The sequence below is a fragment of the Mesocricetus auratus genome, unplaced genomic scaffold (assembly GCF_017639785.1).
Source record: "Mesocricetus auratus isolate SY011 unplaced genomic scaffold, BCM_Maur_2.0 Super-Scaffold_100009, whole genome shotgun sequence".
NCBI lineage: Eukaryota > Metazoa > Chordata > Mammalia > Rodentia > Cricetidae > Mesocricetus > Mesocricetus auratus.
This window is the reverse complement of record NW_024429193.1, coordinates 72,181,076-72,197,873: the sequence shown is the minus strand read 5'-3', so window position 1 is coordinate 72,197,873 and position 16,798 is coordinate 72,181,076. Positions and strand designations below refer to the sequence as shown.

Sequence of the window (16,798 nt, the reverse complement as noted above, 5' to 3'; positions counted from 1 at the left end):
AAATGACGATTTTCGGACTGAAGTGATAGTGCTAGCGTTAAGGATCAAAACCAAAAAACAAAACAATTTTAGAAATGTCTGTTTTTGGGTAAAAACGTGGCCTTAATGTTTGTATGAACTAAAAATAATTTGAGTGAGAGTATTGATTCACATTGGTATATTTGTGCTATATTTTCTTAAATAATTTGCAGTATTCTCTGAGGACGGATGAGTGAACTTAATCACGGTTCAGGGAGACTTAGGATCAGTGAAAATGCCTCATTTAAGATCGCAAATACCAACTACATCTAATATTTTTACACATCAAAACATTGGAAAACGATAGATCAAAAACCACAGATTATACCTGGGTAAAAGACAAAACTTCAATACTTTAGCATCAGGCGAAATAAAATAAAAGTTCTCTATCGTTTCTGAAAAACAGCTTAGCATCTCTTCGTCAATAGGCACTAAGTTTCCGGGAGCAGGTACCGCCCCTAAGCAGGCCTTTAAGGCTGCCGCGCTCCCTCTGGCTCCGGCAGGAGCCTCCGCCCCCATCCAGGGGGCTCCGCCCAGCTTCGTCCAGACCCGCCCCTCCGCCTGGAGACTCCGCCCGTTCCCGCCCAAGCCCCGCCCAGCCCCTCCCCGCGGCAACCGAGCTCGGGCTCTCAAACTCGAGGCTCCGCTCAACTCCGCCTAGGTCCCGCCCTCGACCGCCAGACCACGCCCCCTCTCCACCTCCCCGCGCGACGGGTGGCCAACACGCGTGCGCGGGCGGGTGGCGTCACATCCGCCGACAGACCCCCAATCTCCGGAAGGCGCTGTGGAATAGTGGCGGCGATTTCTGTGTCGGTCATTCGAGTTTCTTCCCTGCTGGAGGAGTGGGCTCAGCCGCGGCGACATGGTGGAGGTGAAGTAACGCCTGGGGGTCGTTTGTCTCTGGAGCTTCGCCCTGCCCACGAGCGTGCGGGGCGAAGGCGCTGGGAAGGTGGGGGAAGGAGCGGGCGCTCCCGGGATTTCGGGGCGAGGGGCAGGCCAGTGACATTTCGAACCCGAGGTTCGGCCGGCGGGAAGCCTGAGAGAACCTCGCGGTCCCTGCGTGTCCCTGGGAGCTGGCGCTGTCCTCCGAGGCCGGGCTTCCGTGGTTGGGATGCTGGTCCAAGCTCCCAGGTCGGTTACTGTTGCTCAGGTTCTACCCGGGGGAAGCTTGTCGCCCTTCTTAATTGTTTTGTTGGCTTCTGCGTATCCCAAGCGTTTCTTAATTTCACCCGCTGCATTTCGGCTCCACGGCCGTCCCCCTCACCTAGCCCAACATCCTTTGCTGGGACTGACGGGTTAGCTTCTGGCTGGTCTAAGTGCTGATGTTTAACGAACGCACCGTCTGCGGTTCTCTTGTCTAGCTTGACAAGGCGCTGTCTTCAGTCTCTCCAGCACCACGGGCGTAACTAAAATGTGAATTGGTCCCGCTGTTCCTGCTTAAACCCCCCTTTCTGGCTCAGTGTTGCTAGAATAAAAATGTAGGTGGTGACCGAGGTCTGAACCTCACCGACCCTTGAAGCCTCACTTGGGGGAAGGGAGGCTGGAGACAGGGTTTCTCTGTGTAGCCCTGGCTCGCTTGCAACTCGTCCTGTAGATCAGGCTGGCCTCCAGCTCACCCACCTCTGCCTAGTGAGTGCTGGGATTAAAAGCGTGTGCCGGCCTGGAAGCCTCATTTTGTACGACAGCCCACAGTCCCATAGCGTTCACATCTGTGCTGCAGTTCTGGCATTATCTGACCACCTTTGCGGTGGCATTTCCCCTCAGTGTGCATCGTTCATAACTCTGTTCCGTGTAGACTGTCTCCCTCTCTGTGTAAATATTACCTCAGATAAACCTTTCATAATTACAGTTAGCGATTCTTTTTTGTTTTTTTTTTTCTGTGACTCATCCCGTTACCTCTGTTTCATTGGAGCCTCCCAAAATGTGGAATTGTTTTGCTTCTCTTTGTCTGTTATTTCGTGAGCACACTGCATGCCAGATACAGCAGGAGCTCAGGAAATGTTGATTAAATGAACGACTATCCTAGGCTTCATTCGGTTACATTGCCCAGAGAGAGCTCCAGCCAGACGGGAGCTTTCTCATCTTTGCTGTTGACTGCTGTACTCTGTTACAGATGGCGTGGAGTGTACACCCACCCCTCTCTGTATTTACCATAACCCCTCTACTGCTGGTGGGGATGCGCGTCACTTGAGGTTGGATGTGTGATTTTGGTCGTTTCTTTACAGGAGGTGCAGAAACATTCTGTACACACACTGGTGTTCAGGTCTTTGAAGAGGACCCATGACATGTTTGTAGCTGATAATGGAAAACCTGTGCCTTTGGATGAGGAGAGGCAAGTTTTATCTTTTTAGTAGTAAAGTATTTAAACTTTTAATAGTGATAGAAGAACGCAGAGAGAAGGTGACTTTTTAAGGTCCTAAAGTCGTGCAGACACTAAGGATACTTGGGCAATAGCAAGTGGCTTTTGATCATGCTATAAGTAGAGTTTACTTATTTTTTTTTCTATTGTTTTGTCTTTTACAGTAAAAGTCCCATCAGCTAGTCATAGAAATGCCCAGTATAATGCTTTTAAGGAGAATGGCCCTCATAGGCTCATGTATTTGAATGCTTGGTTTTCAGTGGGTAGAACTGTTTCAGAAGGATTAGGGGGTGTGGCTTTAGAGGAGGTGTGTCACTGGGGTGGGCTGTGAGGTTTCAAAAGCCCACACCATTCCCAGTTAGCTAGCGTTCTCTTGCTCCCCCAACACCTACGCTTGTGAATCAGATAGAAGTTCTCAGCTGCGCTCCAGCACCATGCCTGCAAGCCTGCCTGCAGTCTCTTGTTCCCCAGTATGATGCTCAAAGACTAGACCTCTTGATCTGTGAGCCCCAAATTAAATACCTGGAATGTAAATTACCTTGGTTATGGTGTTTTGCCACCGAAACAGAAAAGTAACTAAAATACCCAGTATTAGGAACATTCCTGTTAGGTTATTTTATTTTTAATGAATCACTTTGTACGTGCTTTCAGCTTCTTGCTCTCGGAGCCTTGATAAACTGAAATTGTACTTGGCTGGTACCTACTCCTCCCATCTTTACTCCTTAGTATGATGAATACTTTTGAGGAGCATATTCTGGTTGTCACCAGCCTTACTCTGGGATTGTGCTGTGAGCAGTACCCTTCTTTGTCCTTTGCTTTTTAATCTACTTGATTCCCCTCATTTGTATTTATATCTAATTTATAAGGTGTGTTGTTTTTTAAATATAAGTACATTTCTCTTTAAAATGCTAACTTAGTGCTTTCACTGGGTCTGATATTTTTGATAACTAGTAAAGGTGTCTGCCAGGCATTTATAGATTTTTTAAAAGATACATTAGTTTGTGTATGCCTTTAATTCAGCTGGACCCTTGAGGTCTCATCAAAAATGCTTATATGTTTATTGGACAAACTAAGATCCTACTTGGGTTTAATGAATGCTATATGATAGATTGTGCGGAAAAAGTAAATATATATGGTGTGGAAATGCATTTTGAAATTTTGTACTTGTTAAAATACTGTTTAACCTAAAAAACATGTATCTGTGAGAGCAAGTAAAGTATTGGTTTATTTGCTTGTTTTCTGGCTATTGAATATTTTCACTGGTGAGTGTGTTTTCAGTATTTAAAGATACATTTCATATTTATAATTTTAAATAGTCACAAGCGGAAAATGGCCATCAAGCTTCGAAATGAGTATGGTCCTGTTTTGCATCTGCCTACTTCAAAAGAGAGCCTTAAGGAGAAGGGACCTCAGAACGCAGCAGATTCGTATCCTCATAAACAGTACCCTGCCAATCAAGGTGAATCAGAAGTTTCCTTAGTGCTGCACTGGGAAGACTGGCCATGTTGCTGTTACCGTGGGAGTTTTTACTTCTTATCAGAGTGGCGACTAAGATTTGTAGTTGATGACCTCACTAGAAAACAAAGTGAGGTAGACAAGGTTACAGTGGAATCTACAGGGAAAAGTGAAGCTTATTAGTAGCCTATGGGGAGACCATCTGTCAGGTGTATAACGTAGAAAGATGAAATTATAAGGAGCAAAGAGAATCTTGTATTCCATGTGAAACTGCTTGCTTTGAAGAACCACCCAGGTAGTTGTCAGTGAATGGGAAAGCCTGTGTTCCCAGCATGGCTAGCTAGCTATGCATGCTCTTTCTTGATTTGGTGACAGCTTACAGGCAAAATGACCAGTTTGCCTGATTGCTGAAACTTCAATTTAGTTGGAAAGTAAAACTGTAGTTAATACTAATAATTCATTTTTAAAGATATTTGAATAAAAATAAATTCACTGCCAATGAACTTATTTATTTTTTTAGGACAAGATGTTGAATATTTGGTGACAGGGACACATCCGTATCCACCAGGACCTGGTAGGTGACAATAAGCTTGTACTAGGTCTACCCAAATGTGTTATTGTTAGTTTAGACAAATGTGCAGGTGCGTAGATTTAAGCATATGAGTAGGTATGGCTGAAGCAGGCAAGTACGTACGTACGTACGTGTGTGTGTGTGTGTGTGTGTGTGTGTGTGTGTGTGTATGTGCGAGCGTGCGTGCATATGTAGACAGGGTTAAATAACTGCTATTTGCTCATAAACATACTGTCTCAATCAGTAGAAATTTGACTTGATTAAATAGTCTTGAGTTACTCTTATTTATTATGAAAAGGTTCAAAGCAAAGACAAGCTGAACTTAATCAAGATTATTATAGTGTCATTGCTTAGAAATGACTGTCTTGTGTTTTCCTCCAGGTTTGCTTTAAGTGCAAGTAAAGTCATTAAGGTGGATGATAGTACTGAAAGGAACTGTTTTTATTTCAATAGGTGTTGCCCTGACTGCTGACACTAAGATCCAAAGAATGCCAAGTGAGTCGGCTGCCCAGTCCTTAGCTGTGGCGTTGCCGAATCAAGCCAGGTATGACTGTTACGCTTTAGTGACAAAGATCTTTGCCATTTGCAGTTTTGGATTGTTAATGTGTGTGCTTGTGGAAGCCAGATGCTACCGATCTACCATTAAAAAGAAGCGTGTGTGTGTGTGTGTGTGTGTGTGTGTGTGTGTGTGTGTGTGTGTGTGTGTGTGTGTGTGTGTGTGTGTGTGTGCGCACGTGTACACCCTCGTGCTCATGTGGAAATGAAAGGAAGGCTTTGGGAATTGTTTCTTTTCTGCTGTAGGCTCTGCTGTTGAACTTAGGCAAGTGAAGCAAATGCCTTTGCCCACACTGTACCATTTCACTGCTCCTACCTTTATTTGTTTAAGGTCTTTCCTACTGTTCTGGAACTCAGCAAGTAGGCTAGGCTGGCAGCCAGCAAGCCTGGGGGTGTGCCTGTCTTGTCCCCAGTGCTGGGATCACAAGCACATGTCACCATGCTTTCTTTTTAAACAAAGGTCCTCATGCTTTGGTCTCCCAGCTGGCTTCCAGAATTCATAAAAGAAGTTTGTTTGTGCAGAGTACCTAACTAGATAGGTGCTGCATAATTATTTCATGATCTTTCTGTTCTGCAGAGTTGATGGAAATCGTACTGCTCCTGCTGGAAGTGAGTATCGACACCCAGGAGCTTCTGACCGTTCCCAGCCCACAGCAATGAATTCCGTAAGTCTCCTGGGTCTAAAAAACTACCGATTTCTAGTTTTTGGAATATAATTCCTTCCTTTCCTTTAACTTAAAAGTCTTACCCAGATACTGAAATCAGTAGTGTCCTGGGATCTGTTAATAAAAATAGCATCCTGAGATAGTCCTTAACATTTCACAGCACTAAAAACATAGTTTTCATAAATTGGTTTTTTTTAAGAATCAAAATCCTGTTACTTCTATGTCCACTTAAAACTATGTATAGTAGGTTTTTTTTTTAAAGACAATATTGTGATCTTGGTATTTACTAACCACTCTCAAACATACAGGAGTAGGGCTGAGGAGATGGTTCTGTCAGAGCTCTTGCTGTGTGCAAGCACAGGACCTGTGTGTAGCTGGGTGCCATATGTATGTGTGTGCACACACAAAATTAAATTTTAAGAAAACCATTTTTATAGTACTAAGGTATTTTTCAACTCAAGCAGGGTCTGTCCCTAGGTTCCTATATTGCTTTTATTCTTGCCAGTGAGTTAAATCAGTTTTTATTTTTTAACTTACTTTTCCTTACTGTAGTTACTGGAAAAATGTTACCCTAGTAGTAGCATCCAAGGAATACACACACAGTACAAGGAATGTTACCTGAACCTTGTATGACTTTGTTATTGTGGACATGTACTGGTAATGTGGGTTGGTATGATTGCAGTTAGGTGCTATTGGTTTCGTGATGTTCTGTGCGGTCCCTTGAAATAAGTACAGGCTTTATTTGCACAGTGGTGGAGCTCATTTGGCAGAGACCACATTTCAGAGTAGATCTCTGTTCAGGCTTTCTGTCTCTTAGGATGATATCATGTAAGTTTCTTCAGGATAGGGTCTCAGGTAGCCCAGGCTACCCTAGAACCCTGTGTAGCTGAGCTAACCTTGAACTCCTTCCTGATCCTGCTACCTCTACCTCCTGAGTTCCTGAATTGCAGGCTGGAGATAAACCCAGATCTTCATGCATGATAGGCAAGCAATTTCCCACTTAATGCATCCCTTAGCCCAGTTTATACCCCCTACGGGTAGACTTTCATAGCTTTCAATATAGTTTTGGATTACTGGGGTGATGCTAATAGTAGATTCTTTATGCTGTGCATTCTTTATTTAAAGTGCTTGGACTGCAAGTGTTTCAGATTAGATTTTAGATTTTTTTTTTTTTGCTTGGAATGTTGACATATGTTTTAAAATTAATTACGCGTGTTCTTTGACATTTCATATATGTAAAAAATGCATTCTGATTACTCTGACTTTCCACCCTGCCTCCTTTCTATAAATCCCTTTTCTTTCATGTCTTCCTGTTTTGTTTAGTGGCCAACTGGGTTTAACCAGGCTGTGTGTAGACCATGGGTTTGGAACTATCCATTTGAGCTTGCTGGACTCAGTAGTAGGTACACACCTGAAGACAATGACCTCTTCTCTCCCCAAATCTCAGTAGTCAGTAGTTCAGCAGGCCCCATTTACCCCTCCCTATCCACACCTGATTGTTGATGGGGCTAGTCTTGTGTAGGCCCAGTGCAGGTTCCTGCAGCTGCTGTAAATTCAAGATTGCAGCGGCTGTGTTAGGCTCAGAAGATGACATTGTTCAGCTCTTCTCCCTGTCTTTTGGCTTTAGATTCTTTCCACTTCCTTATCTGCAGTGTGCACTGAGCCTTAGAGGAGATGGTATAATGTCTTGCTTGGCCTTGAGCACTCAACTAGTTCTCAGAACCTTGAACAGCCATGAGTCTTCTGCATTTATGGCTGTGTGTGACCTGAAAGAGAAATTTCTCTCATTATGGCCAGGAGTAGCATTTATCTTTGTGTATAAAGATAGATATATAGAAGACTTCCTAGCTGTATGTTTTTTTGATCAGGTTTATAGTACCATGTGTGGGTTCCCTCCTGTGGAGCAGGCCTCAAATCCAAACAAAGAACAGTTGATTACTCCTATAACAGTAATGCCATTAGAGTACAAATGGCCACATCTGGCCTAACTAGTTGGTATTGGAGTTCATAGGGGTCAAAGCTGGGTAGGACCATTGATACCTTATCTCCTCTGAGAGCCTGTGCAGCACCTTCCAGCTCTGTGAAAGCTGGCTAAGGAGAGTTTCCACTTCAGTTCCATCTTGTTTTTTTCTGTATCTTGCAACCCAGGTGTGTGGTGTCTTTAGCCATAGAGTTTCAGCATCTAGTTCTGGTGGGTTATATATTAGCATATATATTAGCTATTGTACACTCAATCTGAAATCTAAACTAGGCTTGGCTATTGGAGCATTTGAAAGTTTAAATTTTTGGGTTTATCAGGCAGTATGTATTTTAACATAATATTAAATTACTATTAGAAGATGGAGAGATAAAGGGAGGTTACCAAGTTTTTGCCTAAAGTTGATCAACTGTGTTTGACTCAGTTGGGTTTTGAACTCCACAGTGATGTCTGCTCAGAGCTCAGGACTCTCTGCCTCATGTGTTTTTTTTTTTAAATATGGAACATGCAGAGTTATGATGAAACTTTATACTTTTTTAAGTTAAGAAAAGGTATTTTACATAATTTATTTTAATAAAAATTTTTTAAAAAGGTATTTTAGGTGTCTACTAAAAAAACCTTTCATATATCCTTTCAATTTGTACTTTTGAATTAATGTGGTTTGAAACCTTTAATATGATAGACATAATAGTTGTGTAACTGTCCCACATCTAGATGATTATGGAGGCCGGCAATACCAAGAACTCTGCGTTAATGGCTAAAAAAGCCCCTACGATGCCCAAACCCCAGTGGCACCCACCATGGAAACTCTACAGAGTAAGTGTATCTGCACTTCCTTCTGCCTCGGGGCACATTAAGGGTTTCCCATCAGCCAAGAGTGAGCTTGGGAGCTTGGGGAGTGACCTGAGGGGGTTGAGCTTGGTCAATGTGCTGAGATGTCAGCAGCCATTTCCAAGTGCAGCTGCATAGTGTCTTGTTTTTAAATAAAGTACAGTATAAAGTGTTGGTGGAAGGTACTAAATGTGGAGAGCAGATAACTAAGAGAGAAGTGTTTCTGTGACAGAGAAGATTCCTTTGAAAAATGTTTCTTTGGCCAGTGTTCCTTCCAGTTATTATAAATTATAAGATGACTCAAAATTCATCAGTTCAAAAATAAAATATGAGATAGAAAATGGACAGCCAGCATAATTGCTTTTCAGACACTGTACCATGTACACTTAGTGTGTGGGTCTAATGAACTTAGCAGATACAGATTTGAGTAACCACTGCCTTCTCACAGAGCACCTTGTGCTAGCGTAGTTATACGCTCTTCTACTCCTGACAACTGCTGATCCATTTTCTGTTATTATACTTGCATCTTTTAAACCAAAAAACTGCCATGAAATTGCAAATGTAGAGTAAATGTTTCTTGAGATTGGTATCCTTCACTTAATGATTTTGAGATAAATTGCATTCCCTTTTCTTGGTTAGTAGTTATTCCATTGTATAGATGTGCATCAGTTTCAGTATTCATTTGATCATTGAGAAGAAATTAATTTTTCTTGCTATGAAATATATAACTCAATTTTATAGAACTATAATTTGAAGATGATGCAGTTCAAATCCAGGTTGTGGTTAAAATTCGGTGCATTTTAAATAATGTATGGATGAGTCTACTCACGGCACTCTTTTGTTACACAGGTTATCAGTGGGCATCTTGGCTGGGTCCGGTGCATTGCTGTGGAACCTGGAAATCAGTGGTTCGTTACTGGATCTGCTGACAGAACTATTAAGGTAGTAAGGAAGATGTTGGGTTTGTTTCTTAACTTACTTCCTAGAGAGGATGATGTTGTAGATATTTTTTAAGATTGCTGCATGCAGTAAAATTTACTGTCAAAACTGCTTACAATGCCTTTTTGCAAAGTGGCATTCAGAGTTGCTTTGTAAGCCTGTTAATGGCTGATTGTTAATTCTGTGTATTGTTACCGAAGGAAGTTTCATCCTGTGATTATAGAATGAAAGCAGAGTTCTCTGTAGAGCTATAGTGAAAAGTAGCAGAAGAGCCTGGACTGGTAGGCAGTACCGTCACTGGTCCCTTAGGGACTCACTCCGTCACTGGTCCCTTAGGGACTCACTCCGTCACTGGTCCCTTAGGGACTCACTCCGTCACTGGTCCCTTAGGGACTCACTCCGTCACTGGTCCCTTAGGGACCCACTTTCACATGTCTGTGTTGATGCGCCAGTATAATCACTTTTTCTGTGATTACACGTGTGTAGTTGTGAGAGTCACTTTTTTCTTCTTCTTCATTGTTGTTGTTTTGAGACAGGGTTTCTCTGTTTAGCCCTGGCTGTCCTGGAACTAGCTCTGTACACCAGGCTAGCCTGGAACTCAGAGGGATCGGCCTGCGTCTGCTCTCCGTATGCTAGGATTAAAGGCGTGTGCCACCATACCTGGCAAAAAATCCTCTTTTTTTTTTTTTTAAATTTTTGAGCCTTGTTTTTCTCACATAGCATTGTCTTGAAGGTCCATTCTTATGAAAATTTCAGAATTTTTAAATGGGTAGAATGTGCAGGTAATTCTATAACCTGTTCCGTTCCCTACTGCTCAACATTTAAAATTTTTAGCTTGATAATTTTCATTGTGATAAGCCTGCATTCATTTTACACAGACTGCTTTTTGTGTATTGTATTTTCGTTTTGATACATTGTCATACTACAAATGTTAGGCCACATGTCTTTGAACTGGTGCGGAAAGTACAAGTTTCTTTCCAGAGTTAGTGAGCTGATATGCCGTTGTGTTGATCACATAGCGCGTGAGAGGAATGCGCTTGATGTGACCATTGGAAATGGACAGACACGCAGACGTGTAGTGAGGGTGAATGTTTTCATCTTTGGTACGTTTCTGGGTTAAGTTGCTATTCCCTCAGGTATGGATAATGCTGTGTTGTTAGTATTTTCATGATCAGTAAATCTTCCTATGTATTGGGAGTAGTAACCTCGTCCTTGACACCTCCTGCAAATACTTGCCCAGTCTGAATGTGCCTTATTCTCCCTCTTATTTAGAGAGGAATCACTTTAAAGAGACATGGTTTTTTGTGTATACATGTATTATCTGCGTGTTCTGAGTTTTTTGTGGGTAAAGAAAAGCAATTATTTGATTTCAGATTTGGGACTTGGCTAGTGGGAAGTTAAAGCTGTCATTGACTGGACACATCAGCACAGTGCGGGGCGTGATCGTAAGCACGAGGAGTCCTTACTTGTTCTCCTGTGGAGAAGACAAGCAAGTGAAGTGTTGGGACCTTGAGTACAACAAGGTGAGCTCGGAGCAAAGGCGCTCAAACCGCAGGACCTCGGTTCATTGTGTTTGTACTACACCTACACCGCTGGGGTTGAATCCAGGGCCTTCTGCAAGCCAGCCCAGCTCTCTGCCTTGGAGCGGTATCTCCAGCCCCCAAAGTTGATCGTTCTAATTTTAGAATTTGTAATGTATGCTTCTATCTTCAGGTTATACGGCACTATCATGGCCATCTAAGTGCAGTGTATGGTCTGGATTTGCATCCAACAATCGATGTCCTGGTGACCTGCAGTCGAGACTCAACTGCGCGGGTAAATGAGATGTAGTTGTGTGCTCGTTGCTGGTGTTTGTACCTTCTCATATGCAAACTTGATATTAGATAGATTCTTGTTTAGCAACAGTCTGGTCTCTCTTAGGATTTGTGACTTCTGTGTTTGTTCAATCTTATTCTTCAGTTCTGTGTTTGCCGTTGTTAATGTCCTGCCCCTGAATTGTGACAGCTTCATATTCTTGGCCTGTGGTTCCCAATCTGTGGGTCTTAACCCCTTTGAGGTTGAAGAACCTCTTCAGAGGGATTACTTAAGACCATTCTGCATATCAAATATTTATATTATGATTCATAACAGTAGCAAAATTACGGTTATGAAGTAGCAAGAAAAATAATTTTTTGGTTGGGGTTACCACAACGTGAGAAATTGTTTTAAAGGGTTTCAACATTAGGAAGGTTGAGAACCACTGCTCTAGGCTATCCCGCTGGTTGTTCATTAGCTGATGGGTCAGTAGCCTGATCTTTAGACCTTTGTCTTCCTTGGCCACTGTCTTTCCCCGTAGCACGTGGATCACAGTCTTCCATTTATCCATTCTCTTCATTATGTTCAGATACACTGGTTTGGCAAACTTAGAGTTTCCCATATGAATGCGTGTTCTTTTTCATAGCGTGGTGGTTTTGTTGTTACAGATCTGGGATGTGAGAACTAAAGCCAGTGTACACACACTGTCTGGACACACAAATGCAGTTGCTACCGTAAGATGCCAAGCCGCAGAGCCACAGATTATTACTGGTACGCTATGCCTCTCCGCCCTGCCGCCTCTCCACAGCAGATGCGCCACCACTCTGTGTCAGCACCGCAGCGCCTCCAAGTCCTGCCTTGTGCTGTGTTCTAGTGCCACTTTGTGTCTTAGTCATGGCATTTGAAATTTATGTGCTAGGTATTGTAAAAGCTGTCTAGAAAACTGCTATTAGATACAGTCAAGTGCCATTCTAGTGTCATGACTCTCATTCTAGAGAGTTAGTTATAAAATGCCCTGCCACCAGTACCTTCAGATCTGGTATGAGTCTTACTTGAATGACTGGGACTTTACTGTGACTGCAAATTAATTCTTTCACTTGGGTTTGTTAATTAGAAACATTAAGATGAACAATTCAGTTTTTCCTTTCCCAGTCACTTGGGGATAAAAGTACGTTTGGTTCATTTGCTGTTTGTATTTTTTGATAGTTAATCAGGTATTTAATTTTTTTGTTTTCAGATTTATATGTATAAGTGCTTTGCCTGCATGTGTGTCTGTACATTACGTGTGTACCTGGTGCCCACATAGATTGGAAGAGAGAGTCAGATTCCCTGGAGCTGGAGTTACAGATGCTTGTGCATCACTGCGTGGGTGCTGGGAACTAAACCTAGGCTAAGAAGTGCTCTTAATCACCAAGCCATCTCCAGTGCCTCAATCGGACACTTTAGAAAGAACTAAACATAAAGTAAAACTGTAGTTTTTAGAACTTTGAGGAAATTATTCACAGTGGTAGGATTTCTACTTAGTGTATGTTTGTGTACAGAGGAGTGCTTTGTGCTTGCTCTATTCTAACTTGTGGTTTCTGTCATCCTCCCTCCCTCTCTCTCTCTCTCTCTCTCTCTCTCTCTCTCTCTCTCTCTCTCTCTCTCTCTCTCTCTCTCATCTATCTATCTATCTATCTATCTATCTATCTATCTATCTACCTACCTACCTACCTACCTACCTACCTACCTACCTGTGTGTCTGTGTTTGTTCATTACAGGAAGTCATGATACCACAATACGATTATGGGATCTGGTAGCTGGAAAGACAAGAGTGACACTGACGAATCATAAGAAGTCGGTCAGGGCTGTGGTCTTACACCCACGACAGTAAGTGTGTTTTGCTGATCCACTTTTCTTTCTCTGTGTCTTAGTGAACTCCAGCACCAGGACTGCTTCTGCAGTCCTGCAGCCTGTGCTGCTTTTGGACAGGCTTCCCTCAGTCTCTGTCTGCTGCTCTTTTACTTCATGCTCTGTATAGAATGAAGGAGACAGTCTCTCTACATAGTGACAAATAAGACTGAGTCATGCTTAAAGCTGCATGCTAAAGTGGGAGGTCATAGTGGCTGAGTGCCGTATATGGTGTCTTGTAATGTCTGAGACAGACACAGAATGGTTTAATCCTTGAGGAAGGGAACGACATCAACCTTGTAGTCACGATTCCCAGAGAAGTCACACATACAGTCACAAGCTGTCCGTCAGATCTGGCCACTGCTGGGCCCTCGCCCTCCTCTCTTGTCCCTTTCCCCCTTCCTTTCATTTCTCTCTCTTTTGCCTTCCCTCTCTTTCCTTCTCTCCCTGTCCCCAAAATTATCATAGGGGTTTTTGCCCATTGCGAGTGTACATTGGTTGTGCTAATTGAGTGTAGAACTCTGAAGAAATGAAAACATTACTCGCCAGGCAGTGGTGGCACACGTCTTTAATCCCAGCACTCGGGAGGCAGAGGCAGGCGGATCTCTGTGAGTTCGAGGCCGGGCTGAACCGACAGCCTCCAAAACAATACAGAGAAACCCTGTCTCGTAAAAACCAAAAAAAAAAGAAAAAAAGAAAACATTACTCTAGGACTTCAAATGCATTTCAGCAGTTTGAAAGACAGGTGGAGCTTGGGACAGAGATATTGATGATTTTGCACCTTGAAGCTGTCTGAGCCAGTGAGCAGACAGGGATTTTTTGAACCTGAGAGATTGTTTTTGTTGTTTTTTGTTTGATGTAATGTACTTTCCCGTTGATTCTTGTCAATCTTTGTTCCAGTTACACATTTGCATCTGGATCTCCAGATAATATAAAACAGTGGAAATTCCCTGATGGAGGCTTCATTCAAAATCTCTCTGGTCATAATGCAATTATTAACACGCTGGCGGTCAATGCTGATGGAGTACTTGTATCTGGAGGTAAAGCAAGGTTTTATGGTGTATTGAGTTTGCCCGAGTAGGTGAGTTAGTGTAGTTCCTACAGCATTACACCTGTGTTGTAGTGGCACTCCCTTAACGAGGGTGTGGGTGCCTATCAGTGTGTTGACAATCCATGGCATATTGCGTAGTTTAGTACTCTTTGAATTCCCATGTGATAAAGATAGGGATTTATGTTAGGAATTGTCCCATATTTGGTTGGATTTCGATTGTTACGGAGCCTTTTATAGTCTATAGTTCTGAATTAAACACAAATGAAAGTAGACAAGATTGTGTGTGTGTGTTGTGTGTCTTTGTGTTGCTGATGTGATGGTTAGCTCATGGGTCATCTGAGCTGTTGAAGGGATAGAAATCTAACCACGACTGTCCTTCTCAGCTGACAATGGCACTATGCACCTTTGGGACTGGAGAACTGGCTACAACTTTCAGCGAGTACATGCAGCTGTACAACCTGGGTCTCTGGACAGCGAATCAGGAATATTTGCTTGTGCTTTCGATCAGTCGGAAAGTCGGTTACTAACAGCTGAAGCTGATAAAACCATTAAAGTTTACAGAGAGGATGAGACCGCGGTAAGTGCTGCTTTCCATGTAGGTTTCTTTTTTCAGTTTTCTAAAATTTAATTTTATGTTTTGTATTTAGAGACAGGGCTTCACATTGTATCTCTGGCTAGACTGTAACTCACTTCGTAGCCCAAGCTGCCTCTGCTCCCACATACTGGGATTATGGGCATGAACTACACCAGCTTTTATACAGGTTTTAAAGTAAAAGAACTGCCATTCCAATTTAGCAAGGGCCTTCTCACTTGATTACTAGAAAGAAAAGGGCTTGTGACAGCATTAAGGGATTTGTCATCCATACCAGTCGGCTTGAGGCTTCTGTGTGGCTTTATTGATGCTAATGGTTCCATTGTTCTTTCTCAGTACAGTTACTGGGAAATGATATATTAATAGTAGCAAATAATAGATTTTCTGTGGAAATGAAATCTGGAATCACGACATTGGTGCTGTTGTTATATCTAAACAGAAATCTGACTTAAGGTGAAAACACTAAACTCAACATGTGATAAACCCACTCATTCTTTATTAGACTTGGATAATGTCAGAGATTTGTCAGCTGTTTTTAAAATCCGTAAAGATCTATCAAGCATGTCCTGCCAAGTAGTGTGATTTAATAAAGACAAGGTCTTTTTATTGAAAAGAAAGGAACTAATAAAATAACACTTTATTCACTGTTCTGTTTTTAGACAGAAGAAACTCACCCAGTCAGCTGGAAACCAGAAATTATCAAGAGAAAGAGGTTTTAGTGGACGCTGTCTTCATGGTTGTCCTTTTGTTCATAGCTTGGCGCTTATGAGGATGTCCAGTCATTTGTGGAAGCTCACTTGTGGAAGTCATTGCTGCTTTGTATTTTACAATAAATTGCTCCCTGTGTCTATCACCTCTGTTTTATTTCTAAAATAAGCAGCTTATGGTTTTAGCGGTAAATTGCAAATATCAAGAATGCAGGTTTATTGACTATTGCTGGGTTTTTATGTATTTTTGTTTTTTCGAGACAGGGTTTGTAGCTTTTGGTGCTTGTCCTGGACCCAGCTCTTGTAGACCAGGCTGATCTTGAATTCACAGAGATCCATCTGCCTCTGCCTCCCAAGTGCTGGGATTAAAGGTGGGACATGGTAGTGCATGCTTTTAACCCCAGCATTCAGGAGGCAGAAGTAGACAGTCCTGTGTGTGAGATAGCCTGGTTTACACAGTGAGTGAGTTCCAGGTTTGCCAGGGCTACATAGACAGTGTTTGAAAAGAAAAAAAAGGAGCTCTTAATGTGATGTACTCCAAGGCAGGTTTGCCCCTTTGTTGTGTTCTGCTTCAGAAAAGGCGGAAATCTCTGAGACTTGCAGTCGTAGCAGCTCGCTGTGGGAATGCGACCAGGTCAGTGTTGGAGGGGAGCTCAGAGGCACAGCCTTTCATCATTCCTGAGAGGCTCGATGACTTCCTTCAGCAAGAGGCATTTGACCTGACCTTGAAGTGGGCAGTGTTGTCCGTGGTTAGATATTTGCCATGCTGCAGATCAAACCAGGGCTTCACAAGGCTGAGCACATGTTCTGCTATGGGTCTGTACCCCCAGTCCCTAGCAAAGGGACTTCCTAAGCTAAAAAACTGGGGAACAATAGATATCGGAACACAGGTAATGCCTCTTGGATCCAGGAATTACCGGTGTGTCAGGGAAGCTCAGGTGTTGAGTTTGGGCTGTGTTCTGCAGTAGTGAGACACTGGTAAAGAAACTTAGAGAAAATAACTAGATAGCAAAGACTGCTGAGTATTTTCTAGAAAAGACCTCAAATTTTTAATGCCTATGCCTCTTGGTAAATGAGTTTTAGGTCTTTTGCCTTTTGGATCCCAGTTCCCCATTAGTCTTTACCTCTAGTTAGGAAATGATTCCAAGTTAAGCTGCACTGAATTTGAGCAGTTTCAAGTTCTCAAGTCCCATCCTGCATCTGTAGTTGAGGTATAAAATTGTTTCAGCCTTTCAAAGAATAGTTTTCCAGAGCAGGTTGAAACTACATGAATCCTTTGTCTTCTTTCTAGGAAACGATTTTCCAGGAATAACCTGACATGTGTACTCAAGTGTGTTGTACATTTGCCTTTAATCCTTGAGACTAACCCAAATGTCCTGTCCATTCAGGACAA

The 16,798-nt window shown here is 42.6% G+C and overlaps 1 protein-coding gene across 1 annotated transcript; it reads left to right on the top strand.

Annotated features, from left to right (window-relative positions):
- Positions 1–744: 744 nt before the first annotated feature.
- Positions 745–15,548, top strand: Plrg1 (pleiotropic regulator 1). The gene is made up of 15 exons (XM_013117770.3): positions 745–889; positions 2,244–2,350; positions 3,694–3,836; positions 4,353–4,406; positions 4,857–4,947; positions 5,536–5,623; positions 8,316–8,417; positions 9,282–9,374; positions 10,745–10,894; positions 11,085–11,186; positions 11,834–11,936; positions 12,926–13,034; positions 13,956–14,095; positions 14,490–14,683; positions 15,358–15,548. Exons 1-15 carry the CDS (start codon positions 881–883, stop codon positions 15,415–15,417), a joined length of 1,545 nt encoding a protein of 514 aa, XP_012973224.1. The 5' UTR covers positions 745–880; the 3' UTR covers positions 15,418–15,548.
- Positions 15,549–16,798: the final 1,250 nt, after the last annotated feature.

Bases quoted from the DNA above. Each gene is read 5' to 3' on its own strand.
- Plrg1 (XM_013117770.3), top strand. The intron at 4,407-4,856 runs GTAGGTGACAAT...TTATTTCAATAG, and splicing joins TCCGTATCCACCAGGACCTG to GTGTTGCCCTGACTGCTGAC. The intron at 13,035-13,955 runs GTAAGTGTGTTT...TCTTTGTTCCAG, and splicing joins GTGGTCTTACACCCACGACA to TTACACATTTGCATCTGGAT.